This window comes from Gopherus evgoodei, chromosome 6 (assembly GCF_007399415.2).
Source record: "Gopherus evgoodei ecotype Sinaloan lineage chromosome 6, rGopEvg1_v1.p, whole genome shotgun sequence".
Lineage (NCBI taxonomy): Eukaryota > Metazoa > Chordata > Testudines > Testudinidae > Gopherus > Gopherus evgoodei.
In genome coordinates, this window is record NC_044327.1 from 65,173,188 (window position 1) to 65,193,554 (window position 20,367).

The following is a 20,367-nucleotide window of genomic DNA, read 5'->3' on the forward strand; positions in this document are numbered from 1 at the left end:
GAGAGCAAACCGGGAAAGGAAACCAGCTTCGCCGCGGTTTGCTCTCTCGGTCCCGGAGCCAGCCAGCAAACCGCAGGGAAGGAGACCTGCTTGCTCGGGGTTCCGGGACCGAGAGAGCAAACCGGGAACGCCGCGGTTTGCTCTCTCGGTCCCGGAGCCAGCCAGCAAACCGCAGGGAAGGAGACCTGCTTGCTCGGGGTTCCGGGACCGAGAGAGCAAACCGGGAACGCCGCGGTTTGCTCTCTCGGTCCCGGAGCCAGCCAGCAAACCGCAGGGAAGGAGACCTGCTTGCTCGGGGTTCCGGGACCGAGAGAGCAAACCGGGAACGCCGCGGTTTGCTCTCTCGGTCCCGGAGCCAGCCAGCAAACCGCAGGGAAGGAGACCTGCTTGCTCGGGGTTCCGGGACCGAGAGAGCAAACCGGGAAAGGAAACCAGCTTCGCCGCGGTTTGCTCTCTCGGTCCCGGAACCCCGAGCAAGCAGGTCTCCTTCCCTGCGGTTTGCTGGCTGGCTCCGGGACCGAGAGAGCAAACCGCGGCGTTCCCGGTTTGCTCTCTCGGTCCCGGAACCCCGAGCAAGCAGGTCTCCTTCCCTGCGGTTTGCTGGCTGGCTCCGGGACCGAGAGAGCAAACCGCGGCGTTCCTGGTTTGCTCTCTCGGTCCCGGAACCCCGAGCAAGCAGGTTTCCTTCCCTGCGGTTTGCTGGCTGGCTCCGGGACCGAGAGAGCAAACCGGGAAAGGAAACCAGCTTGATTACCAGAGGCTTCCTCCTTCCACGGAGGTCAAGAAAAGCGCTGGTAACTGTCTACATTGGATTACCAGCGCTGGATCACCAGCGCTGGATCCTCTACACCCGAGACAAAACGGGAGTACGGCCAGCGCTGCAAACAGGGAGTTGCAGCGCTGGTGGTGCCCTGCAGATGTGTACACCTTCAAAGTTGCGGCGCTGTAACTCCCTCACCAGCGCTGCAACTTTCTGATGTAGACAAGCCCTCAGTTTACTGATTTGGTGTCACACATGCAGGGGCACTTTTAGAGGTCCAGAGCTGCGTTTGGGAGAGGGGGATGAGAACTGGGGAATCTAAAAAACACACTCTTCCAGATCGCTGCCGCCACGCAGCGCATACCCAAATCCCACTGGGTGCGCTAGGCTGTGTTTACTGAAGGTTTGACGTCCCAGGAAACCTGCCCCCCGCCCTGCAGCCCACAGCCTGGTCCATTTGCCTGTGTTTTATCATCTTCCAGCACCACCCCCCATCTTGCCATAGCAACCGCAAAGGCTCCTGCAGACCCGCCCCTGCTGCGGCAGCTGCCGGCCTGGGTGTGGTGTTTGCAGTGCGGCCGGGGCGGGGGAGGGCAGCTGGGCAGGGCTGACGCTCAGCTCACGTGTCCCATGATGCTGTCGCGTGCCCACCTCCTCCTCCTCTCCGCGGCCAGGGTTTTCCAGGCAGCACAGCAGCCGCCGCCGCAGCCCTTGCCTCGCAGTGCCAAGGCTGGGCGAAAGGATCTGGGCGTTGCGTGCTCTCCAGCCAGTGGTCTCGCCATGACGGCGTCCATGAGGCAGCGGTTTGATAAGTTTCTCCACGAGAAGAACTGCATGACCAGCCTGCTGGAGAAAATCGAGACCAAGACGGGGGTGAACCGATCCTACATCGCCATCGGTGAGTGAATGCCCCGCTCCCCGCCGCTGCTGGCCCCTGGGCACGCCCGGCCTGTGGGCAGGAGCTGGGTCAGTGCCCCCCAACGCGGGCAGCGGCTCTGCCGCGGACACGCTGCCGAGGAGTGGCCTCCCGGGTCCCTGCTCTGGGTTATGTAACTGGGTTTTGGTAAGGTGGAGGTGTGGGGAAGCCTCTGGCCGACCAGAGGGGCAGTGGAGGAGGAGGAGGAGGTACTGTATGTCTGGGATTGGGTGTCTGCAGCAGCTGAGACAGAGGAGCGACAGCGGCAATGTTGTGCTCTCCGGTTACGCCAGCTCAGCTTCCCCTCCCCCCCTTATTGCTTCCCCGGCCCTGCCTTCTCCTTGGGGCGATTTCTGCTGCATGGAAGCTCCTGAACCATATTGTCAATCCCCCCCCCCCCCCAAAAAAAAAAAAAAAAAAAAGCGCGCACCGAAAGAAACCTTCTCTCCAGGGATAAACCCTTCCTAGGCGATGGCATCTGGCCCAGCGTTTTACATAGAACTGGGAGGAGGGGAAAGGGCGTTACTCCCAAGAGGTGGAAATTGACTAGCCAGAGCGGCGGACGTGTCTGCGCCTGGACACTGCTTCCTGCCCCGATCCAGCATGATGTACCCCTTTAGTGTCACAGGTTAGGGGCTGCTCCCCGGGCTGGCTTGTCGGGGGCTGGCAATAGGCGACTGGGGCTCCAAGCTGCAGCGGGAGAGCGAGTGGCTGACTGGATAGCTTGGTTTCTTTCCCTCCGGTCCAGAGCCATTAAGAAAACAGCCCTGTCTATATATAACTGGTTGCTTCCCTCTGTCTAATGCTCTATCTGCTTTCTCCCTGTGTAGCTATCATTGGCGTGCTGGCCGTGTACCTGGTGATCGGCTATGGAGCATCTCTGCTGTGCAGCCTGATCGGATTTGCTTATCCTGCCTACATCTCGTAAGTGCCTCAAACGCACCCTCCTGCACAGTGCTGTCCCGGAAACAAGCCATCTGAGAGGGGAGGAGGGGAGGGGGCACCTTTCTTGAGAGAGAACTGTTCCATTGCTCTGTGGGAATAATTTTTTAGGCAATGTTTGTAGCATTTCAAGTTTGTGATGATTTTATCCTGTTCATTTTTTTCTCCTCTTGCATTCAAATTGTCTGAGTTTGAGACAATCTGGTGGATGAATGTGCTAGTGAAATGTGAAGATGGTGAAACTTCCCCAGGGCCTTATGTTCACAGCTTACGAAAACATTGCCTGTAGCTTTTAAAAAAGACAATGCTTCTATGGATTTCTGACTGTGCGAATAAGGTTCCTTACTAGAAGGTGAAACGTTAGTCATTGGGTGCTTATTTCTGTAAAATTCTGTTAAGGCTGGCCCTTGGTATAGATTATAGCTGCTATAGATTATGACTTTCAAGTTTTAATTTTTCTTAAATTAAAGACTTGCCACTTTGGAACCAGGGAGGGCAGATGTTACAAAACAACTGAACAATGTTGAGTAAGACCAATGTGTACTGCAAAGTTGAGATTCTGCCCAGAAAGCTAATAAAGGGTTGGAATTTCGGAAACATACATGAGATCAAATATCAATTGGATGGGGAGGCAGTGCCTGTGACTTAAAAAATATTTCCATGGCTTTTGCCTTTTCTATTTAGCTAATTTATTTTATTTTTTTGAAACTTTGTATTAATGCAAAGTTACAATAAAACATGAACATACAATAAAACATCATACATTTCTTATTCAGGATCCGCATAATATTCAAATAACTTGGCTAAAGATTCTAGCTTGCTGGCTAAGAGACTTTCTTCCTTTGAGTATGCTAGAAAGGGTGGCCAGATTTCTAAATACCTATCCTTTTTTTGGTGCTTTTCTTGTAGTGGAAAAGTTCACACAACAAATATGTACAGAAAAACAGTCTGTTTTACTGTGCCTCAATTTCAGAGGAGGAAGGGGTTGCATTTTTTCCAATTTTAGTGGGTATTTTTCTAAAGATTTTATTTTAATTACCATTGCAAAATCACAGTCATCTCACTTAAGCTCTTTATAGTGCCTGTGGCATCGAAGTGCCATATTCTGGAATTTTAACACTCCTTTGAACATTTTTAGTTTATGCTAATATGTGTAGTCGGCAATGGGAAAACTCACTTGTCTTGGTTTAAGTGGAAACATGAAAATCTGTCATTTTCCCTCCCAATACCCCACCAAGATTTTTTTTTCTCTTGCGTGTGCTAGATGGTAAGGTATTATGTTAGGCAATCTTAATGCTTAAAAACCTGTTCTTCTTATTTCCAACTTTTGGTTTTGAAGTGTGATGTCTTAATGAAATGTTGAATCCTATGTTGCATTTGCTTCTAGTGATGAGACATCCAATATTGTAACAATAGTAACTATTTCTAAGACTGATATGGATATTTTAGTTCAGAGTACACTTTGAGATATTCACTAGGACAGTGATCTAGTGTAAGCATATAACCTTGGCCATGATAAAACAAACATCATTGTATAAAGGATCTGAGAATTAGATCCATATTTAAGGAGGCCTCCTTGCTCCAAAATGACTTTGCTGTTCAAGAGGCTAGAAGTAACATGTGGGAGTAGCATTTGACAGTAAACAAGAGAGAGGATTAAAAATCCACAAGACAATATGGGGAAGCAGTCTGAACTTGTTCCGTAGCAAGGGCAGTCAATCTGGTACCTCTCACAAGTACTACATTAACTGTAAAAATGGAAAAAATAAAACCTGTTTCCTGTAAGGACAGAATACAATATTGTAAAAAGTCTTGGAAATGTATTCAAAAACTTCTATTTAACTAAATCTGTTCATAAAATGGAACTTTTTCTAACTGTACTAGTGCTTTCAAAATCTGTTTGCCTTTCACACAATCGTGCTTTTGTTTTAAGTATAGTCAGCAGCATTTGTAAGCACACAATCCATGGCCAGCATATGGCCAGCCCCTTTCTGGTTTGCAAGAGAAAATGCAAACTATATTGCAATGTTTGTTCTTCCTCTTGCTTATTCTAACATCTTGAAGGTTGGATCAGCTTCCAGCTGTGATTGGTTTAATGCTACCTTCTTTTAACAACCTATGATCATTGGTTATGGAAAAGTCTAACTGTATTAAACATAATTAGATAAGTTCATAGGTCACTCAATGGCGATTAAGCTAAAATGGTCAGGGACACAATCCCAATCTCTGGGTGTCCTTAGACCTCTGATGGCACAGCCCCTGCCAGCTGACTTGAGCTTGTGAGGCTTGGGCTAAAGGGCTGTTTGGACTCAAAGAGCTCTGGCGCCTTCCCACCTCGCAGGGTCCTAGACCTGTGGCTCCAGTCCAAACCCGAACACCTACAACTCAATTAAACATCCCTTTTAGCCCAGGGGTTCTCAGACTGGGGCTTGGGACCCCTCAAGTGGTTGCAAGCTGTCAGCCTCCACCCCAAACACCACTTTGCCTCCAATATTTGTAATGGTGTTAAATACATAGTTTTCTTAATTTATAAGGGGGGGGTGTTATCTTTATTTTTTTTTCTTGTTGGCCTCAGTTCATAAAAAATCCACATGGCAGCTGTGATTATGGAACATTTTCTATGGCTAGTTGAGTCCCATTGTATACTTCAACATCAAGTAATTATATAACATGTGGATGGGATTTCTTTTTACTGACTTTTTTTTTTAACAGCACTCATCACAGTACAGTAACTCCTCACTTAACATCCTCCCGCTTAACGTTGTTTCGAAGTTACGTTGCTGCTCCATTAGGGAACATACTCGTTTAAAGTTGTGCAATGCTCCCTTATAAATAGTTTGGGTGACTTTACAAGGGAGCATTGCATAAGTTTGTCTTCTCTGCCTCCTCTACCCCCCCTCCCCAGGCAGGCAGGACCGCCTGGAATGCAGGGGCTTTAGGGGCTGCAGGCCCCTGGGGTAAGGGGGCCCTGGGGCCCTGGCCTGCAGCTCTAAAGCCCCTTTCGGAATGTGGCCCTGTAAGCATGGGCCGGAGGACTCAGGAGTGGGGCAGCCACGCAGCCAGCGGCCAGAGAGAAGTGGTGCTTTCCCTTTCAAAGCCAGCCGGAGAGAAGCAGTGCTTCTCTCTGGCTGCCCCTGCTCCTCCTGAGTCCTCAGGCCTGTGGAGGAGCAGGGGCAGCAGTGCAGCCAGAGGCCAGAAAGAAGCGGCGCTTTCCCCTTCAAAGACGGCCGAAGAGAAGCGGCACTTCTCTCTGGCTGCGCGGCTGCCCCTGCTCCTCTGAGTCCTCAGGCCTGTGCTCACAGGGCCGCATTCCGAAAGGGGCTTAGAGCTGCAGGTTAGGGCCCTGGGGCCCCCTTAGGCCAGGACCCTGCAGCTCCTAAAACCCCTGTGTTCCGGGAGGCTGTGCCTGCAGGTGGGGAGCTCCCAGAATTGTGGCCATAGGGGTGGTGCCGCGCTGTGCAGAACCACCTGCACACACCCCTGCACCAAACAGGAGCTGCCCCAGGTAAGTGCTCTGCACCGCCTGCCTGCCCTAGCCCTGAGCCGCCTCTTGCACCCCCACCCTGAGTGCCCTCACGCACCCTAACTCCCTCCCAGACCCCGCACCCCTGTCCGTGAGCCCCAGGGGTAAGCCAGTGCAGCTCCCCACCACAGTACAGTACTGTGCAGTGTACAATGCCTTTTCTCTGCCTCCAAAAAATTTCCTTGGAACCTAACTCCCCACATTTACATTAAATCTTACGGGAAAATTGGATTTGTTTTAACATCATTTCACTTAAAGCTGCATTCTTCAGGAACATAACTACAATGTTAAGTGAGGAGTTACTGTAGAATCTAAGTATTTGCATGTATCTTTTGGTATGTAAATATTCTGATATGAGTGCGTGGAGAATGAATACATGTTGGCATCCAAAAACTGATGCTGAGCTTTGTTCAGTGAATCAGAAGAGACCTCTTTTTCACATTCTTGCAGAGGCAAAATGGTGGCAAATCAGATATGGTCAGTGGCTTTGCATTTTACAATTTGTTTCCTTCTTTTCTGAATTTAGTTAATTTTTCCCCTCATACTTTGTTTTCTTCTATGTAAAGTGAACACACGTCTGGTGGGGGAGTGGGAGGAGTACACACATTCCCATTTCATGTCTGGTAAGGGTCCCTTGGTAGAGGCAGATGCTTTGAAAAGTATTTTATGGCTAACCTGTCCCCCATCCTGTGTTATAAGTAAACTTTGTATTGAAAAGTGCTCTGTGTGTGTACACAAACATCACTGATCAGGGCTACATGCCAAAGCTTAATGTTTTAAAAACTAACTATCCATGAATGTATATATTGCAATATGATACTTGCCCAGTTCACATTTTCACTTTAGGTTTTATTTCTTTTTATATTTATAAAAAGATGTTCTGGGGAAAATACTTCATAATATTAGGCTAAATACAGGGGAAAACTTACATTGTGTGTTACAAACACATTTTAACATATGTGCCTTTTTAAGTTTAGATATTGTTTCATGTTGAATGAGTACTTAGAATTCCATACTACAGGGTCTTTTCACTCATCAAAACTTGCTGTAAGGATAAACTGCTCCTTACTAATTTAACGATGCTATCTGATTAATTTTAGTGCATAACTTATTGGATCTTCTTGAGAGCTGTGCAGATATTTGAGTATGCTGAATTGTATAACAATATTAGTGAAATCTGCCTTAAAGGTGTCTGATAGGAAAGTCCTGTTCACTAATAACACACTCTTGGGACACTTGCTGTAGATAAAACTGAAAGCTGTAGCTCATGTTGGAGGTGAGAGAATAAAGTGAGCTAAATTCAGCATATTGTCACAGGGTCTTAATGTGACTGTTACCAAAGCAGTTCGCTGCATCATTGTTAAAATGATTCAGATCTCAGAAGGTGAAGGGGGGGAAAACAGAATTTTCCCGTGTTTGTTTGTTTTTGTTTTAAGAAAGTGGATCCAAGTTCCATTTTCATGGTATGTCTAGTAACTTGTCTCATTTAAAATTACATTTAACAAAGTACTAAAGCACACTGCTGCAAAAACATGCTTTCCTTGGCTACTTGTTCATGGGATGGGCATGTCGCTCACTTGTATTGCTAGCCATGTGGGCTAGAGACCATATCAAGTCCCCATCTCCCCTAACTCAGTCCACACCAAGCAGACTGGGAACACACTTAATTGTTAGTGTCTATTTCTAACTTCTGTGATACTAGGATTTTAATATTGGGTTGCTTCCTGTGGCAACCACACTCCTTCCTCCTCTTTTTTTTAAACTAACACAGGCATGCACAAAGGGACCAACTTAGAATTTAGTCAGTTTCAAAATGGGAGTTTGAAAGTAGCTGTGCATTGTTTCTCAAGTTCCCCTACTAATTTGTATGATTTTACAATTAACTGTATTTTCCTGTTAAGTTTTGTCTTCCTTGTTTTTGTGAGTCTTTCACGCAATAGGAGAAATAAGCTATAGAGTGAAAATGAATATAAAGTGTTATCAAATGCACAAAGTAAACCGGGGGGAATCTATTTTTTCCAGTTAATCTAAACTCACTATAATGGAAAATTGTTATTTGTAATAATAGCAGGTAACAATTTTCAGTGTCTGATTTTTATTCTGTTTTTAAGTTGGTGATGTTCCTATATGTGTGTTTTGTGTAAGCTAAGTTGCCATCAGTGGCCGATTCTCTTTTTTGCTGCCTGAGCGAGATTCTTGTTTTAATGTTTAAACTTATTCCTCTTATGTGATATGATCAAGGCCCAATCCTGTTGTCCTTTGCCACAGAACGTAGAAGCAAACTTTTTATTTCCAGCCAGCTTTAACTCTGAAGAAGGGAATATCCAGACTACTAAAGGAAGGAGGAGGTGAATATTAGAAAACATTGTTGGCAGTGCTTAAATAATGCTGTCAATACTTTTTCCGCTCTCCTGTGCATTCCAGAGCATTAGTCTGTTAAATGTAGCCCCACTCAAAACCAGTGGTGGGGAACTACCTAAGGAAAAAAAAGCTATATATAAAAAATAGCTAGCTGTGTGTGTGTGTGTGTGTGTGTGTGTGTGTGTGTGTGTGTGTGTGTGTGTGTGTGTGTGTGTGTGTGTGTAAAATATGCATACACTTAAAAAAATGGAACAGGAAATGTGTTTGGTGATGACTAAGTGATGAGGAACATCTGAAACTTTCTTTTAATGTGTGTTTTTTTGTCTTTTTTTTTTCTTAATTGCTAAAAATGAGGTCACTTGAAGCAGTAAAACTGCCTAACTGCTAGTGCTAAAGTCAAAAAGCAGAAAAACATTTGAGTTTAATTAAACTCTGCTGCTTTGGCTTAATTTATGCTATTAATATTTTGATTAAGCTACATTTTTTGCTACATAGGAAGAAAACTAACAGATACCCATGTAATGACCTGCAGCATAGTCTAGTGGATTGAGATGAGGGGTTGAGAACCAGAAACTTGAGTTCTAATTCCAGCATTGTCACTGAAGCCTTGAGCAAATCACTTTAGCCCTTTTGTGTCCATTTTCTCCGTCTCCAAATGCATATATTTTTCCTATACCCAGTGGTATTGTGGCAACTGTTCAGTATTTTGAAAATGTAAAGCATTTATATAAGTGCTAAGAATTAGAGCAATGAGTTTCTTCAACCTCTCTTTTCTCTCTCTTTCCAAATCTGGTGGGGAACACTATTTACTTTTTTCCATATAACTTTTCTCATAAATTTCCAAATGAAGAATGGCCCATTGTGTCTCCATTGCTGATTATGAGATGAGAAAATGTGCTTGAGGAATTTGATTCCGAATTTAAATGTGAAAGGAAAGCTGCCAAATCTTGTTTTCAGAAATGTTTTCATTTCTACCATTTTCTCCAACCTACACTCTAGGTTTTTAATGAGGGTTAAACATTGAACAGTATATATCAACTTGATGACTGATCTTCAGAGTCAGGTCCTCTCAATCTATTTGCCATTTGAATTTCTGAGTCTTTTATGTCTTAACGACTTGTTCTGTTTTTGTTTTTGAACAAATCACTGTATCTGGTGATTAGATAAGTCACAAGCTTTCTTTTAAAGTTAAGTATATTCTAAGCTTGCAGTAATGGTAGGAAAATTAGAATCGCTCTTTATCTTCATATTTCAAGTGGCTCCTTATCCTTTCACAGGGAAACTGAAGAGAGCCTCTCTTCAATCAGCTTATAACTGACACAGATATATATATTATGGATTGTTGATCAGTTTGGGACATATGTCAAATCTGGTTTTTATTTTTCTCTTCCTGTTTTCTCATTATGTAGCACTTTTCTTATACCAAGTGGGCTAGATACTCAGCTACTGTAAACTGGCCTGTAGCTCCACTGATGCTGATAGAATTACCTTGATTTACAGCAGCTGACGTTCTGGCTCAGTATATTCCTAAAGTATATTCCTTTGATCCTTAATGATCTCAGGGCTTGTCTACATCAGAAAGTTGCAGCGCTGGTGAGGGAGTTACAGCGCTGCAACTTAGGAGGTGTACACATCTGCAGGGCACCACCAGCGCTGCAACTCCCTGTTTGCAGTGCTGGCCGTACTCTCGTTTTGTCTCGGGTGTAGAGGATCCAGCGCTGGTGATCCAGCGCTGGTAATCAAGTATAGACACTTACCAGCGCTTTTCTTGACCTCCGTGGAATAAGCAGGTATCCTAGCATACCTGAGGAAGCCTCTGGTAATCAAGCTGGTCTCCTTTCCCGGCTTGCTCTCGCGTTTCCCGAACAAGCAGGTCTCCTTCCCTGCGGTTTGCAGGGTGGTTCCGGGAACGCGAGAGCAAACCGCGGCGAAGCTGGTCTCCTTTCCCGGTTTGCGCTCTCGTTCCCCGAACCCCCGAGCAAGCAGGTCTCCTTCCCTGAGGTTTGCAGGGTGGTTCGGGGAACGCGAGAGCAAACCGCGGCGAAGCTGGTCTCCTTTCCCGGTTTGCTCTCGCGTTCCCCGAACCTCCGTGCAAGCAGGTCTCCTTCCCTGCGGTTTGCAGGGTGGTTCGGGGAACGCGAGAGCAAACCGCGGCGAAGCTGGTCTCCTTTCCCGGTTTGCTCTCGTGTTCCCCGAACCCCCCTTGAAGCCGCCCACAGCGCTGCAGTGTGGCCACATCTAACACCACTTGCAGCGCTGGTTGCTGTAAGTGTGGCCACTCTGCAGCGCTGGCCCTATACAGCTGTACTAATATTGTAATAGCTGTAACAACCAGCGCTGCAAAATTTTAGATGTAGACATGGCCTCAGAGTGCTTCACAAGCCACATATGCAGCATTGCCAACCCCAAACATTCGAAAATTACGAGTTTGGCACCAAAAATCAGGAGACTTAGAAACAAACAAAAAAAAAACCCTGGGGGTTATTTTTAGTTGACTTCTGTTTTTTGAGATTTTTAGGTACAGTTTAGTTACATCTTCAGGCTTTTCTCCATAGCTGAGAGCTAAAACCTTACTTTATCTATTTGTGTCCAGCAGTTTTGGCTTCAAGTACAATATATCGAATATCGTGAGACTCACAATAAAAATATGAGTTGGCAATGCTGCACCAGCCCAATGGAAATGCAGCCTTCCTCTGGGTTGAGAGCACCAATGAGAGTGTGCTAGCATCAGGAGGAAGAATTTTGGCTGAGGACTGTAGGGCAGTCTCCTACTCTTGAGAAAATAAAAACATCAGGGAATATTTGTCACTGTCCAAAGCTGCAGCTAAAACTTTTTTTTTTTTTTTTAAGTTTTCCATGAAAGACTATTACTTAGTCGAGTACCTTGCAGATTACTATCTAACTTCAGACAGATGAAGGGCTGAGTAGGCCATGCAGGGATTTGAATCCAGGAGTCTATTAGGTCTTCTAAATCTGAAGATTTAGACACTAAACCATCCCTCTGATTGATTGAATCTGGTATTTCTGTGATTATTAGAACATAAGAATGGCCAAACTGGGTCAACAGTCCAACTAGCCCAGTGGTCTCCAACCTTTTTATGCCCAAGATAACTTTTTGAATTTAAAGGCAACCCAAGATTTACCCCACCCTGCTCACTCCATTCCCCTCTTTCCCCCACCCCCCGCCCATTGCTTGCTCTCCCTCACTCTCCCTCACTTTCACCGGGCTAGGGTAGGGGATTGAGGTTCCGGAGGGGATGCAGGTTCTGGGCTGGGGCCAAGGGGTTTGCAGTGTGGGAGAGGGCTCTGGGCTGAGCCTGGGGCAGGGGGTTGGGGTGCAGGAGGGGGCTCTGTGCTGGGGCAGAGTGTTGGGGGGCAAGAGGGGTTTGGGGTGCTGGCTCCAGGAGGGGGCTTAGGGCTGTGGGGTGTGGCTTCCTGTGCTGCTCCTCTCTGCACGCACTGCCCCCGTAACTCCCATTGGTCACAGCTCCCCATTTCTGGCTAATGGGAGCTGCACGCAGAGGGAAACCCCTGTCCACAGGGCCACGTTGGCCACTTCCAGGAGCCATGTGGGGCCAGGACAGGCAGGGAGCAACCTTAGCAGCAACTCCGCTGCACCACCGGAGATCACAATGGACCTGGAGATCCTCTAGGATCGACCAGTTGGTGGCCACTGAACTAGTCCAATATCCTGTCTTCCGACAGTGGCTCATGCCAGATGCTTCAGACGGAATGAACAGAACAGGCAATTTATCAAGTGATCCATCCCCTGTTGTCCCATCCCAGCTTTTGGCAGTCAGAGGTTTAGGGACACCCAGAACATGGGGTTACGTCCCTGACCATTGATGGACCTAGCCTCTGTGAATTTATCTAATTCTTTTTTGAACCCAGTTAGACTTTTGGCCTTGACAACATCCCCTGGCAATGAGTTCCACAGGTTGATTATGCATTGTGTGAAGAAATACTTACGCTGGTTTTAAACCTATTCCTATTAATTTCCTAGGATGAAAGGGTAAATAACACTTATTTTCCTCACACCATTCATGATTTTATAGACCTCTGTTACATCTCCCCCCCCCTTTTAGTAGCCCTCATTTCTAAGCTGAACAGTCCCACTCTTTTTAAACTCTCATATGGAAGCAGTTACATAACCCTAAACATTTTTGTTGCTCTTTTCTGTGGTTTTTTTGAATTGTTGTTTCTCGTTTGAAATGGGGTGACCAGAACTGCATACAGTATCCAAGATGTAGGCGTATTATAGATTTATATAGTGGCATTATGATATTCTGTCTTATTATCTATCTCTTTCCTAATGGTTCCTGACTTTATATTTAATTGCAAAAGGTGTATTTTAAACTTTCTGGTCAAGAATGATTACACCAGTTAATGATAACCTCAAGGTATTACATTTTGTCACGATTAGTTAAGAAGGTGCAAATTTTTTTGCCAAGAACTATATCTGAAAACTTAGTAGGCCAACTGCCCCTTTTGGAAAATGACTTAAACTAAACCTTTTCATTTACATAAATATGTTCATACTTAGCAATTAACAGTAATTCTTCTGCTGAATCACAATAAATCCAACTGTTAAATATGTTGATATTGGTGTCATTGTTTTGCCTCTATTATGTTTTGTAGCCATAATATGGCACAAGCTGATGAGAAAATGTGTAACCTTTTACTTTCCTATATTTGTTAGTTTTCATTTGATTGCAAGGGGAAGAGAAGTGTGTGTGTTGGTGTTTTTTTTGTTTTTTTTTTTTTAAATTATGGTTGCACAAATTAAGCCTGATTCTTTGGGGGAGGGTGGCAGAACAGGGACTAGAGCCCTCCCCAAAATGGGAGGGGGCCAGAGGCTCCTGTTCCACTCGGAGCCGTAGCCCAGCCAGGATAAGAGCCGCGCAGGCAGCTGTGGGGAGCTGCAGTGGTCACTTTACCTGCCCACAGTGCGGGAGACCTGAGCAATTCCCAACGCATGTCCCAGGCCCCTTGTTCCATTAAGTTAATGATAGCTTTAGCACTGAGATCAATGATACAGGACTGGCCCATTTTTGAATCTAAGGAACATCTGTGGTGGAAATTAAGTTTCTGAATAAAAACACACACACACTCTTTTGTTTGTGAATAAAATAAGCCTTTGCAGGCAGAGAGGAAGTCTGAAACATTGGGTTTCAGATGGTTAGCAAGTGGTTTCTCATGCAGTGCTTCTCTATTGGAAGGATGAAACACTTGATTTTTGGCCCCATAGCAAAATAACTGTTCTCACGGCATTCCTGACTCAACGTACCTACCAACATCTTGAGGCAAAACAAAGTACTTTAAATAAACTGAATTGAGCCTTGCCAAAATAGGGATCTACTCTAGTAACTGCTCTTGCATTAATGTAGCTTATGATGGGGTTTCAAGGAAGGGTAGACTCCACTGGTGCAAGTGGTGTCTTTGCCTGCCAATGCTTAAGGTTGCACCAGGACAGCTAAGTCACTGGCTGGAGTTTGGGCAAATCGCCATTCTAGACAAGGCCTTTGACTGCTGATGGAGCAGGAGCCCACAGTGGAAGGGAGAGGAGCTGCCATGTACACCTGCATTATTGTAACGAAAAGCTGGAAACCTCTGCATCGTCAAGCCTCCCAGTTAGTTAATATCTGCTTCTCCAAATACTTCTGTCCGCTTTCTCCATTAATTAATATGCTGCTTGCCCCCACCAGGGGTGAAAGTAACTTAAAGGACTTAGCAGTATGCCAGAGCCCCGAGCAGAGGCGTGGCCTCAGCCAGAAGGGCGGGGCCTTTCAATATTTAAAGGCCCTGGGGCTGTGGCTGGGAGCCCCAGAGCCTTTAAATCACCCCAGAGCTACGAGCTGCAGCAGAGGCAGCTGGGAACCCCAGGGCTTAGGGATGATTTAAAGGGCCCGGGGCTCCAGCCTCCACAGAGCTCTGGACCCTTTAAATCACTGCAGGAGCCCTGCCGCTGCTACCCCGGGATGGCAGGGCTCGGACTAGGGCTAGGATAATGGCAGCAGGGCTCGGGCGTGATTTAAAGGGCCTGGGGCTCTGCTGCTGAGGGGAGCCCTGGGCCCTTTAAAGCACTGCCGGAGCCCTGCTGCCGCTGGCGTTCTGTTATTTTCTTTGTTGGGCCTCTCCTGTAGTAGGTGACTTCTGAGTACTCTTCTGGCTCTGTCAATCTGTTTTTTCACTTCAGCAGGGGGGTATTGTAGTTTTAAGAATGCTTTTTGATGGAGATCTTGTAGGTGCTCGCCTCTGTCTGATACAAATGTGGTTGTATCTTAGAGCTTGGTTGTAGACAATGGATCATGTGGAAGCTTCCATCCAGGACACACCACACGATCCAAGCAACCACACACCGCACCATAGTAACTCTAGCTCAGGAACCAATCCATGCAACAAACCTCGATGCCAACTCTGCCCACATATCTACACCAGTGACATCATCACAGGACCTAACCAGATCAGCCACTCCACCGGTTCATTCACCTGCACCTCCACCAATGTAATATACGTCATCATATGCCAGCAATGCCCCTCTGCTATGTACATCGGCCAAACTGGACAATCCCTACTGTGAAAGTAGAATGAATTATATTGTGAAAATAGAAAGGATTAAAGAAATGCTGTCTGTACCTTTAAGTAAAATTGTTGGAATGCTGCAATCCAGGTGTCAGGAATACAGACATTCACATAGAACAATTGCACCATTTAAGGGCAATTGGTGAAGTATTAGCCTTAGATGGATAAGAGTTAGTAAGGAAATAGGATATGCATGCTATGCCCCTGGTGAATTTTACTGTTTTTGCTTTCTTTGGGTATGGCTACATTTGGAATTTCAAAGTGCTCTGCCCGGCAGCACTGCGGGAGCGCTGCCATGGCAGCGCTTTGAAGTGTGAGTGTAGTCGGAGTGGCAGCGTTGGGAGAGAGCTCTCCCAGCGCTGCATGTACACCACATCCTCTACGGGTGTAGCGTGCAGCGCTGGGATCGCTGCCGCCCTGATTACACTGACGCTTTACAGCGCTGTATCTTGCAGCGCTCGGGGTGTGTTTTTTCACACCCCTGAGCGCAAAAGTTGCAGCGGTGTAAAGTGTGAGTGTAGCCATGGCCTTTGTCCCTTTGTCTAATTCCTGCTCTTTTATCTGTATAAATAAGACTGTTTGGGTCTTGCATGGGCACTCACATTATCTGGGTGTTATTGGCGGAGCGCTGCGCTAATAAAACAGAGTGGTCTGACAAATTGTGAGTCCTGATTCTAACTTTGACACTACGTAAAAGGATAAATGGACACAAGTCAGATATTAGGAATGGCAATATACAAAAACCTGTAGGAGAACACTTCAACCTCCCTGGCCACACAATAGCAGATTTAACAGTAGCCATCCTGCAGCAAAAAAACTTCAGGACCAGATCCCATAGAGAAACTGTTGAACTTGAGTTAATTTGCAAATTTGACACTATCATCTCGGGATTAAACAAAGACTGTGAATGGCTAGCCAACTACCAAAAGCAGTTTTTCCTCCCTTGGTGTTCACACCTCAAGTGCTAGAAGAGGGCTTCATCCTCCCTGATTGAACTAACCTTGTTATCTCTAGACTGATTCTTGCCTGCATATTTATACCTGCCTCTGGAAATTTCTACCACATGCGTTTGACAAAGTGGGTATTCACCCATGAAAGCTTATGCTCCAATACATCTGTTAGTCTATTGCAGTATAAATGCTGACGTTCAGTAAAGATATGTTCAGAAGTAAATATTGAAGAAAAAGTGGAGATTGATTATTTTAATTATATTAATGATTATAGAAATACTGTTTCAGTACAAAGTACCCAAACTACTCTAGCTGCAATAAAGTTGTTAGTTCTTGGTTCATCACTATTACAATCTGATTTTTCAGTGAACAGATTATGTGGGCATTAGCCACTTGTGAACATCTCATTTGTTCCATGTGCATTTTCATACTTGGCATATTATTCATCCTTCAGTACACATCTTTCATTTTAGTAGTACACCTCTACCTCGATATAACACTGTCCTCGGGAGCCTAAAAAATCTTACTGCGTTATAGGTGAAACAGCATTATATTGAACTTGCTTTGATACGCTGGAGCACGTAGCCCTGCCCCCCCCGGGGGGCTGCTTTACCGTGTTATATCCGAATTCATGTTTTATCGGGTGATGTTATAATGGGCTGAGGTGTATATTTTTTGGGTTGAATCTACAAAGCAAATCTAGACTCCCTTGCTTGTACTGCTGTTGATAACCAGATAAAAATTTCATTTCACTTGTTACGGATGCAAAACAAGTCTACGCTCTCATAAACCACACAGGAATATTAGTGTTAGCACATTATTTCCAAATTTCTGAAACTTCATCATTAATAATGCTCTGTAGAGTCACATTAACTGAAGTTTGGTTGTTTTTAAACAAGCAGAAAAATCACACATGCCTATGACTGAAGGGCTAGAAATGTATTGAAGGTTCCATAAACAACTTAATTCTGATCCTCTGTCTCTGCCCAGGGGTTTGCTGTAGGTCAGAGCCACATTAAGGCAAATAAATAAATATATAAAATTTGTGGTGTGAAAATTTTCACTTTTTCCAAAGAAATTTTATTTTATTTTATTTTTTTTTGGACAAATTCATTCAGAAACTCTGAGTCAGCTCTAGTGTCCACATAATACATATAAATATACTTTTTTGAATGAAACCAGAAAGCAATGTGTTTTGGTTTTTTTTTTTTGTCCCTCCCCCTTTCAGGTAAAATGGAAAAACTGTTTTGACACTGGAGCTCAGCCTGAGTTCCAGTCTCTGGGGCTGTATGTGATAGATGATATGTGTTCTGTAGGCTTTGTTTCTAGCGTGTGAGCTTGTGGCCAGTACTGGTAGTGTGGATGAAGCATTTTAGTTTTGGTATAAGGGGGCTGTGGTTGAACAAGTAGAAGTGTAAATAATCCTCAGTTCCACTATCTAGTGCTATTATATCTTATTATCTGATCACCAACAATCAACTTGAAAGACTGTTTTCCACCTTTCTTCATGTGTGAGAAGCGGGGGGGGGGGGGTGCAGGGGGAGGGAGGTGCTGGGGGAACTGGTGACTGGGAGGCAGGCAGCGGAGCAGAAGAAGGGCCAGGGGCTAGCCTCCACCCCACTCGCCATGCGGCCGGGGAGTTGTGCTGGCTCCTCTGCAAGCCTGTCCTGACTCTGCTTCCTGGCAGGAGCTTGGGGGCCAGAGGAAAGGGTCCTGCAGGCCAGATGTGGCCTGCAGGCCATAGTTTGCCCCCCTCTGCTCTAATGGCAAAGCCTTTCCCGTGTTTAATGCCAATAGGGACCTAACTTCCATGGCAAAGTTCTTGCATCGCTCTGGTGCTGCAGACTGGAAACTCTTCAGTAGTTGCGTTTACATTAAAAATGGACATTTGGAATTGTCAGCAAACAGTTTAGCTGGATATTTGCAGTAAGCGATCAGCTGTTAAATAGTTAACAATATTGATGCATGGTTCAGGCTCTCTAGACTCAGGAAGAAACCACTGTATTGGTTGAGACTGCTCACATTTCCAAGGCTCTCTTCACAAACAGGGACACATCATCCTTTTTTTTTTTTTTTGTTTGTTTTTGTTTTTTAGTGTGTGTGTTTTTGTTTTGTTTAGATGAATTCTACAATTTCGCAGTAAGGGGCAGTTCCCGGGCTTCATGGAATACATGGGGCTGTATTTGTGTTAGCCAATATGAGCTGGGATAGAGAATCCTCTGTGAGCCAATAGGGGCTAAGAACTCTGTTGAAACAAGGGTGTGTGAGGAGGAAGTGCTTTAGTCTCTGGTAATTTGCTGTGGCCAGCTGAAGGAGCTGCTATTCACCTAATTAGCTCAGGCCATGTCTACATCTAAAATTTTGCAGCGCTGGTTGTTACAGCTATTACAGTATTAGTACAGCTGTATAGGGCCAGCGCTGCAGAGTGGCCACACTTACAGCAACCAGCGCTGCAAGTGGTGTTAGATGTGGCCACACTGCAGCGCTGTTGGGTGGCTTCAAGGGGGGGTTCGGGGAACGCGAGAGCAAACCGGGGAAGGAGACCAGCTTCGCCGCGGTTTGCTCTCGCGTTCCCCGAACCACCCTGCAAACCGCAGGGAAGGAGACCTGCTTGTTCGGGGAACGCAAGAGCAAACCGCGGCGAAGCTGGTCTCCTTTCCTGGTTTGCTCTCGCGTTCCCCGAACCACCCTGCAAACCGCAGGGAAGGCGACCTGCTTGCTCGGGGGTTCGGGGAACGAGAGAGCAAACCGGGGAAGGAGACCAGCTTCGCCGCGGTTTGCTCTCGCGTTCCCGGAACCACCCAGCAAACCTCAGGGAAGGAGACCTGCTTGCTCGGGGTTCCGGGAACGCGAGAGCAAGCTGGGGAAGGAGACCAGCTTGATTACCAGAGGCTTCCTCAGGTATGCTGGGATACCTGCTTATTCCACGGAGGTCAAGAAAAGCGCTGGTAAGTGTCTATACCAGCGCTGGATCCTCTACACCCGAGACAAAACGGGAGTACGGCCAGCGCTGCAAACAGGGAGTTGCAGCGCTGGTGATGCCCTGCAGATGTGTACACCTCCTAAGTTGCAGCGCTGTAACTCCCTCACCAGCGCTGCAACTTTCTGATGTAGACAAGCCCTCAGAGAGAGGGGGCTGCATCCATGTGGGCCCTGAGGAAGAAAGGCGCACAGAAAGATCAAGGGATAGAAGAGAACAGAAGTGTGAAGTCCAAGTAGTGGGGGAGACTGCTCCCCCCCCCCAATAAAAGGAAGTGAATAATAGCTGACAGAGGTGGTGTTGTATTTGGATTAGCTCGTCTCTATTTTGGCCCAATAGCAAGAGTTAAATAGAAGGGCTGCAGAGTGCCATTTAAAGTGGGGGAGGGCACACAGAGGCGGGTGGAAGAATGAATCTGCCCCACACTCACCCCACAGGGCAGTGCAGTTGGGGCAGGGAGCAGGGGGAGTTTGGAGGGGGGGCAAGGAGCAGGGGGGCTTGCAAGGGGGTGGTCAAGGGGCCTGGGCCTAGCTGCCAGGGACAGAGCAAGCCAGGGCCCCCCTTCCAGCTCCAGCATGCTTGGCCCCTGTCCCCAGCAGCCAAGCCCAGACAGGGAGCGAGCCCTACCTGACTGCCAGAGAGAGCAGCCAAACAAGCAAGGGAAACCCACAAGGAAAGGACTGAGCTCCCCTCTTTCCCCCACCCCACAGGTAATGTGGGGCAGGGAGGGTTTGATAGAGTGTGAATGGGGTGGTCAGGGGGCATTGGATAGGATGCGGGAGTCCTGGGGGGAAGTCAGGGTTGGATGGGGGTGGAGGTTCCAGGGCCCTGGATAGGGGCCAGGCCATGCTTCGCTGTTTAGGGAGGCATAGCCTTCCCCAGCCCTCCCTACCCAGCCCTTCATACAATTTCTGTACCCAATGTGGCCATAGGGCCAAAAAGCTTGCCCACCCCTGCGTTAGACCATCAGTGCAGTTCTTTTTTCCTTCCTCTCCTGTCTGTCACTGCTCCAAAATCCCTCCCAGCCAGTGGTGTAATCATAGTGCTGTGTTAGTGGGAACAGCAGTGGAGTGGAAATGCAGTCCTTTACAGCACTCCTTGAAAAGCCTGTTCTTCCACTTGCTGTGCCAGCAAAGTGGCTTGAGCACCACAGGTTAACTGTGCTGGATGGGTCATGGCAGGTTCTGTTAATATGCCGCTGTGGGATCTCAGGAAAAGTTGAGGATGTTTACTCTGTCCAGATAACGAGTAAGTTAAATCAATATCTTTGTGCCATATTGTGCTTCAGGATAATTTGGTCAAACAGAGCTATGCCAACTGGAGTGTTTTTTTCCAGTGTTTTATCTAAAACAT

The 20,367-nt window shown here is 46.5% G+C and overlaps 1 protein-coding gene across 2 annotated transcripts in view; it reads left to right on the plus strand.

Annotated features, from left to right (window-relative positions):
* Window positions 1–1,368: 1,368 nt before the first annotated feature.
* Window positions 1,369–20,367, plus strand: part of REEP5 (receptor accessory protein 5) — a 31,891-nt gene continuing 12,892 nt past the window's right edge. Inside the window, exons 1-2 of one of the 2 annotated variants that reach the window (XM_030567950.1) lie at window positions 1,369–1,658; window positions 2,507–2,600. In XM_030567950.1, coding sequence (XP_030423810.1) covers window positions 1,391–1,658; window positions 2,507–2,600 — 362 coding nt within the window. In that variant the 5' untranslated portion in view covers window positions 1,369–1,390. The remainder of the gene's footprint in view (window positions 1,659–2,506; window positions 2,601–20,367) is intronic. The other variant, XM_030567949.1, reaches the window with a different exon arrangement.